The sequence below is a fragment of the Onychostruthus taczanowskii genome, unplaced genomic scaffold (genome assembly GCF_017590055.1).
Source record: "Onychostruthus taczanowskii isolate IOZ18803 unplaced genomic scaffold, ASM1759005v1 scaffold444, whole genome shotgun sequence".
Taxonomy (NCBI): domain Eukaryota; kingdom Metazoa; phylum Chordata; class Aves; order Passeriformes; family Passeridae; genus Onychostruthus; species Onychostruthus taczanowskii.
In genome coordinates, this window is record NW_024501948.1 from 4,293 (window position 1) to 22,885 (window position 18,593).

Genomic DNA, 18,593 nt, shown 5'->3' on the forward strand with positions numbered 1-18,593 from the left:
CTGCGAATCTCCCGTGAGGAGGCAGTCCCCAGCTCTGCCTGCAGACCAGCGGACAAAGCTGCATCGTCATCATTCTCCCGGGAGAAGCGGCGGTGCGGGTGCGGCCCGTCGATTTCTCCCCACCTGAGCTGATTCTCTTTAATAAAGGCATTAAAAAGGAGAAAGATCTCCTGCCCATTTATTTCACGCCACAGGGCCGGTGAGCGTGTCCGACAACCCCACACCCTCCGGGACTCTGGCACCACCAAGCCAGCCCCCTACCCCAGTGGAACCCCACACAAACCGCGCCGGGTCACTCCCAGAGAGGTCACCACTGCCCCTGCCGCAGCCCCCGAGACCTTGCCCCTCACTCGAGAGCGGCCAAATACCTCCTAAACTTGACAGTTTTTAACCTAGTATCCCCAAGTGTTCTTATCATTGTTTTTTCTTTTGTAGATATCTGGACAAACAATCAAACATATTTTCTTTTCCTTTCAAGGAGGGTTTGTGCTGCTAAACCTTCCCGATCCCCAGTTCGGCACTGAACAACCTCCAACCAACCATGTGTTAGGCACCTACCTGCCCTTCCTACAGAAATTGTATTCAAACTCTTGTCCTACTCCAGTACCAAGTTATCATTATTCCACATTCCAACATCTAGAGTCTGTTAACCACCCTTCTTCTTTTTCAACCTTTTTCTTTTTTTTTTCACCCTCCCTCCCTATTTTTTTCCTCTTTTTTTCCTCTGATTTAACACACTTTGGACCACACCCGGTGTACACATGACTAGTTTATCTCTAAAAGTAAGTCCATAACCCTTTTTTCTTCTGGTACAACTCCCATTTCCAGTTGCATCTGCAAGTCTCTCCCCAACAAGCCTACCCCAGGAACCAACAAGACATCTCCTATCCCCATGCCAGTCTCTCTCCTAATTACTGCATCTTCAATGACAGGGATTTTAAACCTTTCTCCTTCTGCCCCTGCCACCTCCACCATGTCACATCTCCCTGGAATCTCCACCACATAATTCTCCGCCCCAGAATAAATCACAAATTCCAATACTTCCTCTTGGGGACCTGCTTCCCAAGCTATCAAAGTCTCCAGATGACATTCATCCCCCGGAAAACAGAGCCCATGATCTTCCCACTCCTTCACAGGGCACCTCCCCTGAAGCACCTCCAAGTCACCCTCTAAGTGTGGGTGCTCTCTCCTGCTGCAGCAGGAAGAGGCATCCCCAGTCCTCTCCTGGACTCTGGCCACAGCGGGGCTCTGCCCCTCCTGAACCCCTCCCACAGACACAGTGGGAGCTGGAATCACCCAGGGAGCAGAGACAAGAGCGGGGGTCAGCAGTGAGGCTGGAACCAATAAAGGGACAGAGCTAGGAGCAGAAGTCAGCAGGAAAGCCAGAATTAAGGAAGAAACAGAGGGAGAAGCAGGCGGCTCCAGAGTCACAGCAGGAACGGGAGTGATCACGGTCAGTATGGGCAGGGAGGGCTGAAACTCCTGACACAGGCAGGGAGGCCGATACGGGTAGGGAGACTGGAGCTTCTGGCATGAGCAGAGAAACTGGAGACAGGAAGAGACAACATTTCCAGGGGGTCCCAGCACCTTTCTCTGTCTTCCCGTCTCATTTCCCCATGATAAATCCATTCCCCTGACATCCAATCCATTCCCCTGACAGCCCAAACACCTCCCACTCTTCACAGCACAGAAAAATACAATCCACCTTCTTCCAGAAAAGTTAAACTTTAAATCCACAATCCATATCACATACACTTTCGTTCATTCACACACACTCCCTTTTATTTAATATGTCTCACTCACTCGCACTCACAACAGGACAACACAAAAATAAGGTACCTTTGTTCTCAAATCACTGGTTAATTTCCACCCACGGGTATTTCAAAATCTCAAAATGTTATTGGTCAAGCCCAGATGCTCTTGGGTATTCCTCAATCCAGCTGTGTTGTTCAACCCTGGACGTTCGTGGGCATATCCTCAATCCAGCAGAATTTTGTTCAACCCTGGATGCTCTTGGACATAGTAATCCCTCAACCCAGCAGAAATTTTTAGGGGTCCCGCTCCACTTTTTATCCCACTTTCCCACAGGATTGTGCCAGGAAAACCCTCAGCTCCTGTCCTCCAAGGGGTCCACCCCTCCCTGGGACTGTCCCAGTGACCCTGGGAGATTCTCTCATTCCTTTTATGTCTCTCTTCGTCCCTTTACTGGCCGTTTTTCTCACAAAAGAACGGAACTGCAGCCTGGGAGACTCCTCACTCACCCCGCAGGTCTGGGATAACCAGCCCTTGTCTCACTCACACACAGTCATCACCCCAAAAGAATACTTCCCAACCCTCTTTTCTTCTTTGGGTCTTTGTGGACAAGAATTCCTGGGGTTACCACAGTTTTAGGGAGCCTTTTCCTTTATGTGTCTCCTTTTGCCCACTGGGTGTTGTACCTGCAACCAATCTCTGCCAGAAGAAGCTAGTGAGGCCGCTGAATTTGGGCAGGGCACGCCCCCTGCTCTGCATCCCCTGGGGTTTCGGAGGTGAGGTGTTAATACCAGATGAGTCCCCAAATGTGAAAAACACATTCACTCTGCTGTGAAAATGTAAAAGGTTTAATAAAGGACAATAGGAGACAAAGACAGTAAAGCAAAGATTATGGCCAGGTGCATCTTGGCACTGAGCTAACAGCACACCCTTACCTTTGAGTATACCCCTTAAATACCTGTCTCCTTACATCAGCCTGTTGCATACTCACAGACCCTAATGCATATTCATATTTTCCCATAAACTAAATATTCCAGGAACTATTTTGCATGGCCCATCCTTGGGTCTGACGTGTTTCTTGGCTGTGGTTTTGGCTTCTTCTCTTTATCACTTCCAGTCTGGGTCTTGGTCCATACTTCCTTCATATGGTGAGGGTTGATAGTTGGCAGTTCAATAGCAGGGTCCTCATTTCATGTTCACTGGATGTTATCCCAACCAAACAGACAATTCACTATATCACTACCATTACTACCATGTCTAAGATTTTTGTTAATAGCAGAAATAAAAGCAATTTGACATTATACATATTGCATTCAACATAATATTTGCAAAATAAAAAAAATTGCAAAAAACCCAACAATATAATATGTAGTTATAACACGGGCAGCTGCAGAGTCTGCGTCAGAGGTATTTCCTAGTTCTTTTTCTCTCTGAAATCTCTTTCCTATTTCTCTACCTCATGTTTCCTGGTCAATACTATCTTCAATAAAACACACGTTCAATAAAATCCATAGGTTGTGGCCCTATGGTCTCATTTGCACCTTCCCTGGGGCAGAGGTGTCTCTCCCTCCTGGGACTCCAACCCATGGGCAGGGTCCCTTCTCCCCTCGATCACACTGGGATTCTCTTAGGGACTCACTTTCATTTTGTCTTCCCTCTGCTTTGAGTGGGGAATGGGCTGGAAATGGCAACCTTTGCTGTCTGCCCTGGTAGCCTACTACACAGTTTCTGGGCCTTGTCACCTACCCCTACACAGCTCCCTTGGGAAGCAGGGCAGAACCAGCCCCTGGGAGCCTTGGGAATTTCCCTCTTGGATGCACGGCACACATTCAAATGATCTGGAATTCCAGTTTCCACAGTACGGCACCCCACGTCCCTCCCAAGAACCCTCAACTCACTCAAACCCATCATCCCCACATTCCCTGGGACTTCAGCCCATGTCACCATCCATGCCCATGTCCCCCACATCTCCCCACCCATGTCTGTGTCCCCTGATGTCCCCTTCCACGCCAGTGTCCCCACCATATCCCCATTCATGGCTCTCCACGTCCCCACCCATGCCCATGTTGCCCATGTCTCCTTCCATGTCCATGGCCCCATGTCACTGTCCATGGCCAGGTCTCCTTGAGCTCCTCTTGCATCCAGGTGCCCAGTGGGAGCCAGGAAGATGTGGAGACCACCAGCTAGGGGTCTTTCTAACATGGATCACCAGGACCATGGATCACCAAGTCTCTGCCCAACGAGGGTCACTGTGGACCATCCAATGGGGGTCCTCCAGTGAGGGATGGAGTTGGAGCAGCGCTCAAAGCTCTTCCCGCACACGGGGCACTTGTAGGGCTTCCCTTACTGCTGCCTCCCTTGGTGTTGGGTCACGGCAGCGTTCTGGGAGAAGCTCTTCCCACACTTGGGACTCTGTTAGGGCCTCTCCCCAGTGTGGATCCGCTGGTGGGTGACGAGGGTGGAGTTTTTCTTAAAGCCCTTCCCGCAGTCGGGGCAGCGGAAGGGCCTCTATTCTGTGTGAATCTGCTGATGCTTGAGGAGACGGTATCTGCTCTGAAACCTCTCCCCACACTCAGGACACTCATAGTGCTTCTCCCCAGTGTGGATCCTCTGGTGGGCAATCAGGCCGGACCTCTGGGTAAAGCTTTTCCCACATTCTGAGCACTTGTAGGGCCTCTCCCCAGTGTGGATCCTCTGGTGGGCAATCAGGAAGGAATTCTGGCTAAAGCTCTTCCCACATTCTGAGCATGTGTAGGGGCATTCCCCAGTGTGCATTGTCTGGTGGATGATCAGGCCAGAGCTGTCACGGAAGCCCTTCCCACATTCCCCACACACATAGGGTCGTATCCCAGTGTGGATCATCTGGTGGCGGTACAGGTGGCAGCCCTTCCTGAAACCTTTCCCACATTCTTCACATTTATAGGGCCGTTCATCAGTGTGGATCCTCTGGTGGTGGATCAAACTGGACCTGATCCTGAAGTTCTTCCCACATTCCCCACACTCATAGGGCCGTTCCCCGGTGTGAATCCTCTGGTGGGCGATCAGGTGGGAGCTGATGGTGAATCCCTGTCCACATTCCCCACACTCATAGGGCCGTTCCCCAGTATGGACTGTCTGGTGGCGGATCAGGTCAGAGGTGTCTCTGAAGCTCTTCCCACATTCCCCGCACTCATAGGGCCGTTCCCCAGTGTGCACCATCTGGTGGCGGAGCAGTTCCTGGGTGATCCGTGATTACCAGGACCACGGATCACCGAGTCTCTGCCCAGCGAGGATCACTATGGGTTATCCAGCGCGGATCCTCCCATGGGGGATGGAACTGGAGCAGCGGACGAAACTCTTCCCACGCCAGGGGCACCGGTAGGGATTCCCTTGGTGCTGCCTCCCTAGGTGTGGGGTCACGGTGGAAATCTGGGAGAAGCGCTTCCCACTCTCGGGATGCTGTCAGGGCCTCTCCCCATTTCCAGCCAGAGGAATTCCGCTCTGACCGATTTCCTCAGCGGTGACTCCGCAGCTCCCGGGCAGAGCCCAGCGCCCAGCGCTCCCCACTCCCACCCCACCTGCGCCACCCGCTCGCATCCAGCGAGCCCCGGGAGCGGAATTTTGGCTCGGGGGGAGGGGGACGGCACGGACGGATCTGCACTGGGGGCCCCCGGCTCGGCTGGCCTCGGCAGCATCGCATTGCCCTGCACCCCGCGGGTGAGCGCGGAGGGGAAGCTCGCCCCGAGTCGATCGCGGCAGCTCCGGGAGGGATTTTTGGGGGGGAAAGGAGGGAGGTTGGAGGGGTTTGGACCCTGCCGATTCCGGAGTCGCGTCCCAAATGTATTTCGGTTTTGCTGGGAGCAGTATTTTTTCTTCCTATGATGAGGGGATATTTTGGGTCTGGCGGAGCGCAGAGCTGAGCCGTAAATGGCCCGGGGGGATTTTGCGGGGCCCACGTGGCGATCGGCCGGTGCCGTTGGGGCGGGACACGGGTTTTGGGGATCCCCGGGAGAGCCGGGGGATGAAAGGCGGGAGCCCCGGCGTGGGGAGAGGGGCGATAGCAGAGCTGGGGGAGCTCCGGCAGGCGGGAGGGGTGCTGGAGCTGGGAGATGAGTGGGGCCCGGGCCCCGAGCCTGAAAGTATTGTCGGGGAGCGGGGGAAGCGCTGAGTGCCTGCAGTGGGGGGATGCTGGAGAAGGGACCCTGGGACACCTGGGAGCCGCGTTCGAATGAGGGCAGGATGAGCCCTGGGAGCCCCAAAAGCCCCTCAGCATGCCTGAGCAGGACCCAGGAGAGGGGGGATGCCCAGGAGCCATGGGCCCCTCAGCAGCTCTGAGAAGAGGGACCCCCATGACCCCAAAGTAAGGACACTGGAAACGGGGAACCCCTGGGAGTGTTTTTTTGTCTCTTCCTTGATTCTTGGAGGTATTTCTGGCCACCAGACACCCGGTGACTTCTAGAGATGCACTTGGCCAACGCGACTTTCAAAGGCAATGCACTCACATCTTGTTTTTCCCCAAATCAGGATTTCCCATTCCCAGACCTTGTCTGGATGGAGGAGAAGGCTGTGAGGAAGCGGAAGGTGCCAGCCAGACATCTGGCCAGAGCTCTGAGGTCCATGAGCAGCTTGATGATGGCAAGAAGCCCCACCAGTGTTTGGAATGTGGGAAGTTTTCTCACGAGCTCCCGCCTGATTGTCCACCAGAGGACCCACACGGGGGAACGGCCCTATGAGTGCGGGGAATGTAGAAAGACCTTCAGCATCAGCTCCTACCTGATCCGCCACCAGAGGATCCACACTGATGAACGGCTCTATAAATGTGGAGAATGTGGGAAAGGCTTCAGGAATAGAGGCCACCTGAGCCGCCACCAGACGATCTACACTGGGATACAACTCTATGTGTGGGGGGAATGTGGGAAGGGCTTCTGTGACAGCTCTGGCCTGATCATCCACCAGACAATGCACACTGGGGAATGCCCCTACATGTGCTCAGAATGTGGGAGGAGCTTCATGGAGAACTCCAGCCTGATTATGCACCAGAGGATCCACACCGGGGAGAGGCCCTACGAGTGTGGGGAATGTGGGAAAAGCTTCATCCAGAGATGTCATCTGGTTTTCCACCAGAGGATCCACACTGGGGAGAGGCCCTGTAAGTGCAGGGAATGTGGGAAAAGCTTCAGTGCGCCCTCCACCCTGATTGCCCACCAGAGGATCCACACTGGGGAGAGGCCCTACAAGTGTGAGGAATGTGGGAAAAGCTTCAGCCAGAGGTCCGGCCTGATTGCCCACCAGAGGATCCACACTGGGGAGAAGCACTATGAGTGTCCTGAGTGTGGGGAGAGGTTTCAGAGCAGATACCGTCTCCTCAAGCATCAGCAGATTCACACAGAATAGAGGCCCTTCCGCTGCCCCGACTGCGGGAAGGGCTTTAAGAAGAACTCCACCCTCGTCACCCACCAGCGGATCCACACTGGGGAGAGGCCCTAACAGAGTCCCAAGTGTGGGAAGAGCTTCTCCCAGAACGCTGCCATGACCCAACACCAAGGGAGACAGCAGTAAGGGAAGCCCTACAAGTGCCCCGTGTGCGGGAAGAGCTTTGAGCGCTGCTCCAACTCCATCCCTCACTGGAGGACCCCCATTGGATGGTCCACAGTGACCCTCGTTGGGCAGAGACTTGGTGATCCATGGTCCTGGTGATCCATGTTAGAAAGACACGTGGCTGGTGATCTCCACATCTTCCTGGCTCCCCTTGGACACTTGGACACAGCCAGAGAAAGATGCATTGGGATGCAAACCGACATCAGAATTTCATAGGGGACAGCACATTTTTTTACTTTTGACCCCAAAAATATCTCACCTTTTGCATCCAATCATTTCTTCGGGTGGCATCAAGGAATACTGGATGGTCTTGGAGGTCTTTTCCAAACGAAATCATTCCATGATTTAATTCTCTCTGGCACATATGCATTTTTCACAGCCAAATAGTGATGGACTGGAGCAAAACCACAAGATTTTGGAGACAGTGGAGTGGAAATTCCTCTAGAAAAGGCCTTTTCTACCCACCCAGGCACATGGATACTCAGCCAGCATGGACACGTAAATCCTTTAATTTTGGCCTTGATTTTCTTTCATTTTTCTTCATCCCTTCACCCAAACATTGGGGTAAAAATAATGACATTTAACTAAGACACGGATGGTGACATTGGGAAACATGGTGGGGACATGGTGGGGATGGGGACATGGACAAGGACGTGGGTGCGGACATGTCTGTGGATGGCGGTATTGGGCATGGGGGGATCACAGATATAATTGGGGCATGGGGCTATATGGCCATGGATGAGGACATGGGGGATGTGGCCATGGGTCGTGACAAGTGGCCTAGAGGGCAAGTCCCTGGGTTGACATGTCCATGCCATGAGACGTCCCATGACCAAGGACAACACATCCCCACCACCACCACAATACTGTCCCGTTCATGCTCCCGTTTATTCCCTGCTCCTCCCCTGGCTGTGACACCTCCCTTGGGGGATGTCCCCATGTCCTGGTGACCCGTGTCTCTCAGGCCACTCCCACCAGTGGTTCCAGCAGCAGCCAGAGCCCGTCCTCGGCACGCAGGATCAGCTCGGGCTTGCGGCGCGGGGGTGGCCTAGCCGTGTCCCTCCGCAGAACAAACTGGGACAGTGTCAGTGCCACTACCACCTTCATCTCAGCCATGGCAAAGCTCTGCCCGATGCAGTTCCTGCCACCACATCCCCACTGTCAGTGTCACCCCACTGTGAACCCAGCCAGGGACGGGGGTGGCTCTTGGGGACACTCCTGTTCCCCCTCCACCACATACCTGGGGCCAGCAGAGAAGGGGATGAAGGATGACGGGGACCGTCCCTTGCTGTTCTCTGGGCTGAACCTCAGAGGATTGAACACTTGGGGTGACACCAATACAGTCACATTGAGGGGACACAGCTGTCACCACCATGGTGACAGGGACACCTCATAGGGTGACCCTACCTCAGGCTCAGGCCAAAGGTCTGGGTTGTGGTGGGTCCCGTAGATGCTCATCAGGCAGATGACCCCTGGTGGGATGGGAATGGCACCTTAGGGACAGCAGATGAGGGTGGCTGGTGACACTGGGGACACCTTGGCCATGCCATACCCTTGGGGATGACACGGCCATCACGCAGGGGGATGTCCTCGGTGCAGCGCCGGGACACAGCAGTGACAGGAGGGTGCAGCCGCAGGCTCTCCTTGATGCACATGGTGGTGAAGGGCAGCTGGGACAGGTCCTCCCTGGGGACAAGCAGGGGTGGCACCGTGTCCCTGAGCCACCTGTCCAGGGGTGGCCCTGGGGACATCTCACCATTCAATGTCCGCAGTGTCCCGGCCAGCCAGGAGCTCCTGGACCTCCTGGCGGCATCGCTCCTGGTGCTCAGGGTGGCCAGCCAGGTTGTAGAAGAGCCATGCCAGGCCACTGGCTGTGGTGTCATGACCTGTGGGGACATTGGGTGAGTGAGGGGACACTGGAGTGGCTCCTCCCCAGTGGCCCCTGGGAGCTCGTGCTCACCCTCAAACATGAAGGTGTCAGCCTCAGCCGCGATGTCCTCGTCTGACAGGGTGTGGCCGTTCTCATCCTGCAGGGGTGAGATGAGCCATGGGCCACCTGGGGCCACCAGCCAAATCCCATCCATGGCCACCACTCTTCCCCCATGGCTACCACCCTATGGGCACCACCATCCCACTGGCCACCAGCTCTGTGGTCAATGCTGGCCATGGCCACCACTGTTCCCCTGTGGCCACCAGTCTATGCCCAAGTCCCTCACGGCCACCAGCATCCTCCTGGCCTCTATGGCCAACCCTTGCATGGCCACCACCATCCCCTTGACCACCGTCCCCCCATGGCCACCACCCTATGGTCACCATCATCTCCCCATGGCCACAGCCACCCTCTTCACCACTTCCATGTCCCCATGGCCACCACTGCAGCCCCACCTTGGTGAGCAGCAGGAGGTCGATGAAGTCCATGCTGCGTCCCCGGTGGCCGTCCAGCCAGGCCTGGTGGCCCAGGCAGGCGAGTGCCTGGCGCCGGCGCTGCACCACATCAGCAGTGAAGGCGTGGACAGTGGCACAGGCTCGGGCAAAGCGCCGGCCATCAGAGGTGAGGCTGTAGAGCCACCACGGGTGGAGAAGTGGCCGGAGCTGGCGCCGGACCACCAATGAGCTCAGCTCCAGGATGGCCTGGATGTACTCACTGGGTCGCCTGAACCAGGAACAGTGGGGGGACACTGTGGCCACCATAGCAAGGCCATTGGAGCCACCAGAATGGCTAACAGGGACAGTGGTGGGACCACGATGGCCTGTTGGGACTATGGTGGGGCCTACGCCGTCACCAGGATGGCCAGCAGGGACCATGGTGGGGCCAGCACGGCCAGCAAGATGGCCAGCAGGGACAACGGTGGGGTCACCATGGCCACCAGGATGGTCAATGGGGACAGGTGACACTCACTCCTGGCAGTGGCTCTCATGGCTGAAGATGCACTTCTGGAGCGTGTCCAGGGTGAGGAGGCTCAGGGGCTGCAGCACCTCCAACTCCACTGGCCTCCCACCAGCTGCCGCTGCTGCTGCCCCCCACTTGGCCTGCAGAGATGGGTTGGGGAGGGAACAGGGAAGGGATCAGGGACAGGGGACAGGGGATAAATTGGGAGGTGGGACAGGGGTGGGAGAGGGGGAAGAACTGGGGTGGGGGTGTGGAACAGGGATGCGGTGATGAACGAGGGGTGAGGTTGGGGTTTGGGAGCAGGTTTGGGTTTGGCGTATGGGACAGTACAGGATTTGGGTACAGGACAGGACTCCAGGTGCAGGACAAGAATCAGGATGCAGCAGTGGGTGTGGGACAGAATTTTGGGTGCGGGACTCGGGGTTTGGGATGAAGGTCAGGGTTTGGGATGCAGGTCAGGATTTGGGGTGCAGCACTCATGATCTGGGGTGCAGGTGGGGACTCGTGTACATCTCGGATCTCTCACGAGCAGCACGCGGGTGCTCTGGTTGAAGATTCCCAGGTAATTCCGGAGCACATCTCCGTGGAAGGCGGGTGTCAGGAGTCGCCGGTGCCGCACCCAGCGCTGCCCATCGCTCAGCAGCAGCCCCTCCCCTGGGGAGGGCACACCGGGGTCCGCCGAGGGCAACGAGGGAGGGCACTGTCCCTGTCCCCAACCATCCCTGTCCCCCGTGACCCATCTAGATCCATCTGGGGGCACCCAGGGGTGCTGTCCCTGTTCTCCACCACCCCTGTCTCCCGTGACACACCTGGATCCATCCTGGGGGCACCCAGGGGTGATGTCCCTGTCCTTCACTGCCCCTGTGACACATCCAGATCCATCTAGGGGCCCACCCAGGGGCGCTGTCCCCACTCCTGTGACACCCAACTCCATTCACAGGGCACCCCGGGTGCTGTCCCCACCCTAAGCCCCACCACTCACCCAGCCAGGGCTTGAGGAAGCCGTAGGAAATTTTGTCCTTGGGGGCCACGAAAGCTGCAGGGTACAAGGATGGGGTGAGCAGGGATTCACTGGGGTGCCATCAGGTCCCCTGCGTGGGGACACTGGGGGTGGCACTGCCCTGTCTGCACCCATTAACCCTCAGGTGGGGACCCTGGGGTTGGGACCCTCTCCCAGCACCCATGGCCACCAAAGGATGAGGGTTGGGTGACAACCAGAGGCTGGACATGGTGACACCTTTGGGTGGCCTTGGGGAACCTCAAGGACAGGTTGGAGGCCACTGTGGGGTGGCATTTGGTCTGGCCATGGTGACACTTCTGGGGACCTTTTAATAATAATGGGCTTGGGTTGGTGGCCACTGCCTGGGAACTGCTAGGTCTCTGTGCCAGGTGTGGTGACACCCATGGGTGGCCCTGGGGACCCATCTGATGTCCCATGTCCTACCTGAGGCACTGAGGAGTGGTCGGAGGGTGCTGGGGTGGAAGAGGCGCAGGACAGGCAGCCAGGGAAGCCCCCACCAGAGGCAGCCATGACGGTACCGGGCCACCAAGGTGTCCACCTGCTGTAGGGCTTCCTCCGTGCTGTGGCCCTGGGGACAACAGGATGTGTGTGTCATTGGGGGCACAGATAAGCCTGGGGACATGTGTGTCCTCAGGACACTGCCAGCCTTGGGGACATGTGTGTCTGTCCCCACTGTCCCCTCACAGGTGCCAACAGCCTGTCTCCACTGTCCCCTTGCTGGTGCCACCACCCCACCCTCACCATTCCCCCAAGTGCCACCACCCCATTCCTTCGGTCCCCTCACAGGTGCCACCACCCAATTGTTCCTTTGCAGGTGCCTCCACCCCTGTCCCCGCAGGTGCCACCCGCTGTCCCCTTACCATGCCGGTGTGTCCCAGCAACCAATTGCGCCAGGGCGGGATGGGGAACTTGTTCAGCTGGCGACAAGTGGCCCGGAATCGGGTGACAGCCACCAGCGCATCCCAGAGCCACCGCAGCAGCAGGGCCACCACAAAGGTGCCCAGGGCCACCGCGCCCAGGGAACCCAGCGCCGTGGCCACCGCCATGGAACCGCTCCTGGGGACAGGCTGGGGACAGGGCAAGGGTCGGGCATGGGCGGTGTCCCCGCGGGGTCACGTGGCGCCGCGCTGGCTGTCACCGGATCCGCCTTTTGTCGTAATGCGCGTTCTGGGGGCAGCGTCCTCTGACGCGTCCTGGTGGCTTCTGGTGCTGACATGTCCTGGTGGCAGCGTCCCCACTTGTGTATCCTGGTGGCATCGTGTTCCCCCCTTGGTGTGTCCCCGTCTCCCTGTGTGTGTCCCTGTCCCCCCTTTCATGTCCCCCTCTGTGTATCACTGTTCCCCACCCGTGTGTCCCTATCTCTCTGCACATGTCCCTGTCCCCTCTGAGTGTCCCCGTCCCCATATTCCTCGTGTGACCCTGCTCCCTTCCCTGTGTCCCTGTCCCCTGTGAGTGTCCCCATCCCCATCTCCCCCGTGTGACCCTGTGTGACCCTTCCGTGTGTCCCTGTCCCTCTCTCTATGTCCCCTGCCCCCCCGCCCCGGCAGGACCGAGGTCCCCGAGGTCCCGGGGCCGTGTCCTGTGGGATATTCACGTGTCCCACAGCGTGTCCCCGTGTCCCGTAGGATGTTCCCGTGGCTGTTCCTTGCACTGAGCTTCTGCGCCTGTGCCAGCACAGAGAGGGACACCCCATGACACCCCACAGCACCAAAAACACTTTGACCTCTGGTTTTCTGTCTTTTCTCTTGGTTTGGGTCCTTTCCCCCTCTCGGGTCCTTTAACCCTGTTTTGGGTTCTTTCCCCTTCTTTTGGGTCTTTCCCCTCCGTTTAGGGTCCTTTACCTATTTTAGGTGCATTTTGGTCCTTTCCCTTAATTTTGGCTGCCCTCCCCCTGGCTTTGATGCATTTTTGGGTGTCTTCTCCCTCTCAACCCCGTTCCCACCCTTCCCCCAACATGCCTCCACTCCCTGCCCACCCCTGTCCCCCCAGGTGTCCCCAGGGGTGTCCTGCATGCCATGTGTTCTCTGTGACTGACATCATGGACACCCTTGAGTCCCCGGCCCGGGGAAGCTCCCCTACCACCGCCACAGCACTGGGGTGGGGGCTGAGGGTCTGCAGGACCTTGGAGTGCCAGGCAGGGCTGGGTGAGCACCCCCGGGATCCCCTCCCAGGTCTCACTCCCAGGCAGTGGCAGCTCCTGACCGAGCTCCTGTGCTGTGACCCTGTGACACTGGACCATGGGGCCATGCTGGCCCCCAGTGGCTCCACGGTGGCCCTTGGTCCCCTCTTTGCCAGCACTAAGATGGGGCTGAGGTATGGAGGATCTGGGTGACCCCTCCCCAGCCTCAACCCCCTGCTGATCCTCTCTTCACTGTCACCATCACTGAGGCTTTGGGGACATCTTTCCTGGTGACAACAATGGGACCATGCTGGAACCCAGCAGCCGCTGGGACCACGTGGAGAACTCCTAAAATTACACCTTGCAGGGCCTCCTGTCCCCTGTCCCCGATGCTGTGGTCATCAGGGCCATGGATGGGGTGGTCCTGGGGGCACGACTGGCCTGACACCCCATCCTGCTGGCCAAGCTGCTCCAGGGCTACTACAGGACTAGCAATGGCTTGGAAATGGGGAGACCCCCCCCCCCCCCCCCCCCCCCCCCCCCCACCCCCGGCCGTCGCGGGGGGGGGGGGCGGGGGAGCAGTTATGGCACCAGGATTTTGGGGCGCTGGTGTGGCCAGGACAGCTGGAGAAGGAGGAGACAAAAGGAGGCTTGGGAGATGCTGTGGGTGCTGTCACACACCTGGCAGCTCCTGAAGGATGTGAAGACACATCAGGTGGAGGTCGTGGGTTGTCGGGTGTCACAGGAGTTAAATGAGTGCTACATGGGTATGGCAGGGGATATCACCCCCTAAACGGGGTTGTCACCACACAAGTGGGGATTGTCACCCCCTAAACAGGAGTTGTTACCAGACAAAGGGGGTTTGTCACCACACAAATGGGGGTTGTCACTGCACAAATGGGGTGGGAAGGAGTGAGAGGGGACCCCAGGTGAGTGGGGTGGGGTCACTCTCATGTGTGGGCACTGAGAGATGACGGCAGGGACAGGTGGCTTGGTGTAGTGGGACATCTTCGGGTCCCCTGGGTGGACACCATTGCGTCCCCTGGGTGGTCACCACCATGTCCTGTGGATGGCCACCACTATGCTGCCTGGGTGGACACCATGGTTTTCCCTTGATGACCACCACCATTTCTTCTGTATGGACACAACTCTGTCCCCTGGATGGCCACCACTCTCTCCCCTGGGTGGCAGTCCCTAGGTGGCCACCACCACGTCCCCATGGCCAACACTATTGTGTCCCTTGGACACTGGCCACCTCATGTTCCCGCCAAAGGACACCCTGGGTACCCCCTTCCCATCTCCTCAGTAAATCCCAGGAGGACCCTCCCACATCCAGGCTGAGGGTTCCTCAGATGTTCCCATGTGTCCCCAATGACCTGTAAAGCTCCTTGTCTCCACACAGACTCTGCCGTGTCCCCAAGGACCCACTGAGCCCCTTGTCCCCACGCAGACTCTGATGTATCCCCAAGGGCTCAGGGGATACATGGAGCCCCTTGTCCCACTGCATGTCGGGGTGGTCCCTACTGGGGCACCCTGTAAATGCTATGGCTCCTGCTGCATGTTCCTGCACCACACCCTGGAGCCAGTGAGGCCATGCCAGAGCTGCTGCACCTGTTCCCATGCCATGAGGGACATGCAGAGCTTCCACCAGGACACCCACAGCTGTGACAACATTGGCTGCAGGTCACTGTCACTCTCTGAGGGTGTTGGTACCCCGCAAGGGAGATGTCATTGTACTCTGGCGGGCTCTGTCACCACCTGAAGGACCTGTCGCCCTCCAAGGTCCCCATCAATGTCCTCTTGTAGTCCCTACCATTGTCCCCTCACTGTCCCCACCACTGTCCCCCCATGGTTCCCACCACTGGGTCCCCACTGTCCGGTCCTTGTAGCTTCGTGGTGGGCTTGGATGGGTACCTGTACGAGGGTCGGGGGTGGCACTGGGTCGGTGCCCCCACCAAGGACTACGATACCAAGGGCTTCAGCACTGGCATCATCCAGGACTTCTCAGCCACCCTGCCGGACCCCGACACCCTGGCCCTGATGAAGGATAAATTCCAGCCCTGTGCTGTCCACTCTGGTTGCGTCCAGCCAGACTTCACTCTGTGTGGCCACTGCCAGCTCAGCCACACCAATTGCCCTGGCAATGCCCTCTTCCAGGGGATCCAGAGCTGGCCCAGCTTCCAGGGGATACTGGTGTCCCCAGGGCTTGGGGTGGGCATCTCAGTGGGGTTGGTGGGAGGAGGTTCAGGGTGATGATACTGGGACTGACTGAGTCCTGTGCTGTGCTCCATGGTCATGTCCCATGCCATGTCCCATGTCCTGTGCCCTGTGTCTTATGCCATGCTCCACGGTCATGTCCCATGTCCCTGTGCTCTCCAGCCATGTCCCATATCCTGTGTCATGTCCTGTGTCCTGTGCCAGGCTCCAGGGTCATGTTCCAACCCATAGCATGCCATGTGCCATCTGTCCTGTTCTGTGTCCCATGCCACACTTCGCACCATGCCCCATGCCATGCCCCAGGGCCCACAAAAAACTGCATGGCAGCATCCCCATCACTGTCCCCATCACTGCTTCCTTCTTGCTGCTGCACCAGCTGATCCCCAGGTTAAAACCCTCAGCTTCCTCCAGGACTGGTGTGGCTTTGCCTGGCCCTGGGCCCCACTGGCGGCTGTTCTGTGTCCAGGATGGGGGGTGACACTGGCACACATCTGCACACACCTGGTATTGGGGCTGGCAGCGGGGCTGGCACCCATCTGGGACCGGGGTGGGGACTGTCTGAGATCAGTGGCATCATGGCACCAGGCCTGGGAAATGAGGCTGGGAACTGGGACTGGGGCTGGGGAATGGGGCTGGACACGAGGCTGGGCAGTGGGACTGGCCACCAGTACTGGGCATTGACACTGGGCACTGGACGCTTGGACTGGACAGCGGGGATGGGCACTGAGGCTGGACACTGGCACTGGGCATCAGCACTGGGCACTGAACCAGAAGCAGGATAAACCCCTCTGCCCCTTCTCCTTTGCCCCCCTGAGCCCTGCTTTGCCTACCCAAAGCTTGGTTGCACCAGATGCCGGCAGGATCTGGCACCTTTGGGGATGTTTCCCAGGGAAAGAAGGGTGGTTTGGGAGTACTGTGTGTGCTGACTCCAGTCCCTCCCAGACCCAGATGGGAGGACCCCCTGGGGGGCTGTGAGAAGCCCTAAAAAGAGACTCCCCCCACAACCTCCCAGTTCATCAATCTCAAGGTGGACAACCCCTACCCCAGATCCCACGCCTCCAAGGGCCCCAGGGGCAACACGGATCTGTCTCTGTCCCCTCCTCCAGAGGCTGTTGTGGAAGAGGCTCCTCTGGGAGAGGAAAAGTAGCAGTAGCACCAAAGTTCACAGAATCACAGAATCAGCTGGGTTGGAAAGGACCTTTGAGATCATCAAGTCCAATCTGTGACCTAACACCACCTTATCAACTAAACCCTGGCACTGAGTGCCACATCCAGTCTTTTTTTATACACGTCCAGGTGCTGTGACTCTACCACCTCCCTGGGTAGCCCCTTCCGATGCCCAATTACTCTTTCAGTAAAGATTTTTTTCCTAATGTCGAGCTTAAACTTCCCCTGGCACAGCTTAAGACTGTGTCCTCTCCTTCTGTCAGTGGTTGCCTGAGAGAACAGCCCCCACCTGATTAAAACTGCCTTTCAGGAGGAAGGAGGGGTGGGTGGGTGTTGGGGTTGTCCTGGTGACACTCCTTTCCCTGCAGGATCCCCATCAGAGTGGAGGGGGGCAAGGTGGGTGCTGGGGGTCCCCAGTGACATTCCTGTCCCTGCAGGGTCCCCACCGGAGCAGTTTTGGGGCAGTTCCAGTGACACTGTTCCATCTGCAGGGATGCCCTGAGTGCAGCAAACGGGAGAGCTCCCGGCTGGCAGAGGCACCGCTCGCAGGGACTTGGCTGCTCACTGCTGCTGGGGCCCAGCACAGCTCCAAGGGGCTCCTCGGGCACCCCTGCATAGAGGGCCCCAAGGGATGGCCTTTGTCACAACAAGATTTCATCCTGGCCCCACTTTCCACCGGCAGCTTTCTTTCAAAAAAGAAAATTACATTTCTTTCATTTTCTGTGAGAATTAGAACGTGATGCCATTTGGGCAAAAACAAATTTCAAAGTCTATTCAACAACAACAACCCAAAACCAAAAAAAAAAAACCAAAACAAAAAAAAAAAAAAAACCAACCCCAAACAAACAGAAGCACATTAGAACACTGCAGTTCCTGGGAGCACACAGTGTTTCTGAGAAGCTCCCGAGCAGCTCAGCCCACCTATGGTTCATCAAGGCCAAGGCCTAACCAGCACTTCTTAGATAGATCATGGTGAGGCCTGAAAGGGAGGCAGGGGTGAGGGTATTTAAAATTACTTTGAGAAGTATTGTCTCCTCATATTCATTATCATCCAGTGTGTGTGTCTCAAATTGGCAGCGAATGACCTCCTTCAGCCTTGATGCCACTCCTAGGCATTCCCAGATGAGCTGGCAGTGGAAGACAGTAAAAAATACAGGTGTTATCGGAGCCTGTGTGGCCTCTCAAGTGGCTCTTCGCCTCTCCTCTCGACTTGCACAACCGAGGTGGATATAAATGACAGTATGAACACAGAACATCTTAAACGGGTTTTCTGCCCAGTGGAAGGTTGTGACAGGGATATTTGATAAGTACTGATGACTGAATCTGAGCTGCATCGTGTAATCCTGGCTTTACAGTAGTTGGAAGGACGGTGAGGGCAAAAGTGGCCACCTCCAGGCCCTCAGGAAACCGGCAGCAGGCAGCTCCGGCTGGACGCTGGAGGGCTTCTTTGCCCCGGAAAGCCACCTAAATCGTACTCTTATTTTCACCATCAGGCCCTACAGGAATATTTTTTTAAAGATTTTTTTCCTGCTGCCCTGCAGCGCCCCCGCCGCGCTCCCGGCGAGCCGCCTCCCTTCGCTCCGCCTGCGCGGCCCGGGCCCCGCTGCCCCCCGAGCGCGCCCAGCCCCGCACAGCGCCCGGCTGAGGGGAGCGTGGCGAGGCGGCACAGCCCGGCCCGAGGGCCCCGCCCGCCCGAGAGCGCAGGGCCGGGCGCCCTTGGCGGCTTTCGGCTTCGCTTCCGCGCTCTGAGGGTCATTTTGTGTTGCCCTGCCGGGCTGTTTTATTCTTCGGCGCGGCAGGCGGAGGTGCGGCTCTGGGCAGGAGTGTAGAGTGACATAAATAAAAGGGCA

At 57.3% G+C, this 18,593-nt stretch overlaps 4 protein-coding genes across 5 annotated transcripts; 2 read left to right on the plus strand and 2 right to left on the minus strand.

The window, feature by feature from the left end:
- Positions 1-3,763: 3,763 nt before the first annotated feature.
- On the minus strand, positions 3,764-4,959 carry LOC121341067 (zinc finger protein 3-like). The gene has a single exon (XM_041414271.1). It carries the CDS (start codon positions 4,948-4,950, stop codon positions 4,261-4,263), a length of 690 nt encoding a protein of 229 aa, XP_041270205.1. The 5' UTR covers positions 4,951-4,959; the 3' UTR covers positions 3,764-4,260.
- LOC121341066 (zinc finger protein 664-like) lies at positions 4,955-7,684 on the plus strand. Its single transcript, XM_041414269.1, has 3 exons — positions 4,955-5,109; positions 5,217-5,448; positions 6,256-7,684. The coding sequence occupies exons 1-3, from the start codon at positions 5,030-5,032 to the stop codon at positions 7,123-7,125; spliced, it is 1,182 nt and encodes a 393-aa protein (XP_041270203.1). The 5' UTR covers positions 4,955-5,029; the 3' UTR covers positions 7,126-7,684.
- Positions 7,166-12,386, minus strand: LOC121341065 (cytochrome P450 4F3-like). Of its 2 annotated transcripts, none has more exons than XM_041414268.1 (12): positions 12,101-12,386; positions 11,664-11,808; positions 11,202-11,255; positions 10,746-10,873; positions 10,229-10,359; positions 9,715-9,982; positions 9,290-9,356; positions 9,086-9,215; positions 8,882-9,015; positions 8,739-8,801; positions 8,570-8,654; positions 7,166-8,470 (listed from the first exon to the last, which is right to left on the minus strand). In XM_041414268.1, the coding sequence occupies exons 1-12, from the start codon at positions 12,284-12,286 to the stop codon at positions 8,290-8,292; spliced, it is 1,572 nt and encodes a 523-aa protein (XP_041270202.1). In that variant the 5' UTR covers positions 12,287-12,386; the 3' UTR covers positions 7,166-8,289. The 2 variants fall into 2 exon arrangements, with proteins under 2 accessions (XP_041270202.1, XP_041270201.1); XM_041414267.1 differs by having other exon boundaries at positions 8,570-8,635; positions 8,717-8,801.
- A 12-nt stretch (positions 12,387-12,398) lies between these two features.
- LOC121341068 (N-acetylmuramoyl-L-alanine amidase-like) lies at positions 12,399-15,622 on the plus strand. Its single transcript, XM_041414272.1, is given in 6 exon segments — positions 12,399-12,436; positions 13,230-13,585; positions 13,588-13,644; positions 13,647-13,873; positions 14,762-15,042; positions 15,249-15,622. Coding segments are annotated over 6 exon segments (1,323 nt in total). The 3' UTR covers positions 15,613-15,622.
- Positions 15,623-18,593: the final 2,971 nt, after the last annotated feature.

What these genes read in the sequence shown, in the direction of transcription:
- LOC121341067 (XM_041414271.1), bottom strand. Translation starts at nt 4,950, where the DNA reads ATGGTGCACACTGGGGAACGGCCCTATGAGTGCGGGGAATGTGGGAAG.
- LOC121341066 (XM_041414269.1), top strand. Translation starts at nt 5,030, where the DNA reads ATGGGTTATCCAGCGCGGATCCTCCCATGGGGGATGGAACTGGAGCAG. An exon ending in TTCCCACGCCAGGGGCACCG is followed by an intron (nt 5,110 to 5,216) that starts GTAGGGATTCCC and finishes CCCCATTTCCAG; the next exon opens with CCAGAGGAATTCCGCTCTGA. An exon ending in CATTGCCCTGCACCCCGCGG is followed by an intron (nt 5,449 to 6,255) that starts GTGAGCGCGGAG and finishes TCCCCAAATCAG; the next exon opens with GATTTCCCATTCCCAGACCT.
- LOC121341065 (XM_041414267.1), bottom strand. Translation starts at nt 12,286, where the DNA reads ATGGCGGTGGCCACGGCGCTGGGTTCCCTGGGCGCGGTGGCCCTGGGC. An exon ending in TGCTGGGACACACCGGCATG is followed by an intron (nt 11,809 to 12,100) that starts GTAAGGGGACAG and finishes TGTTGTCCCCAG; the next exon opens with GGCCACAGCACGGAGGAAGC. An exon ending in TGACACCTTCATGTTTGAGG is followed by an intron (nt 9,216 to 9,289) that starts GTGAGCACGAGC and finishes ATGTCCCCACAG; the next exon opens with GTCATGACACCACAGCCAGT.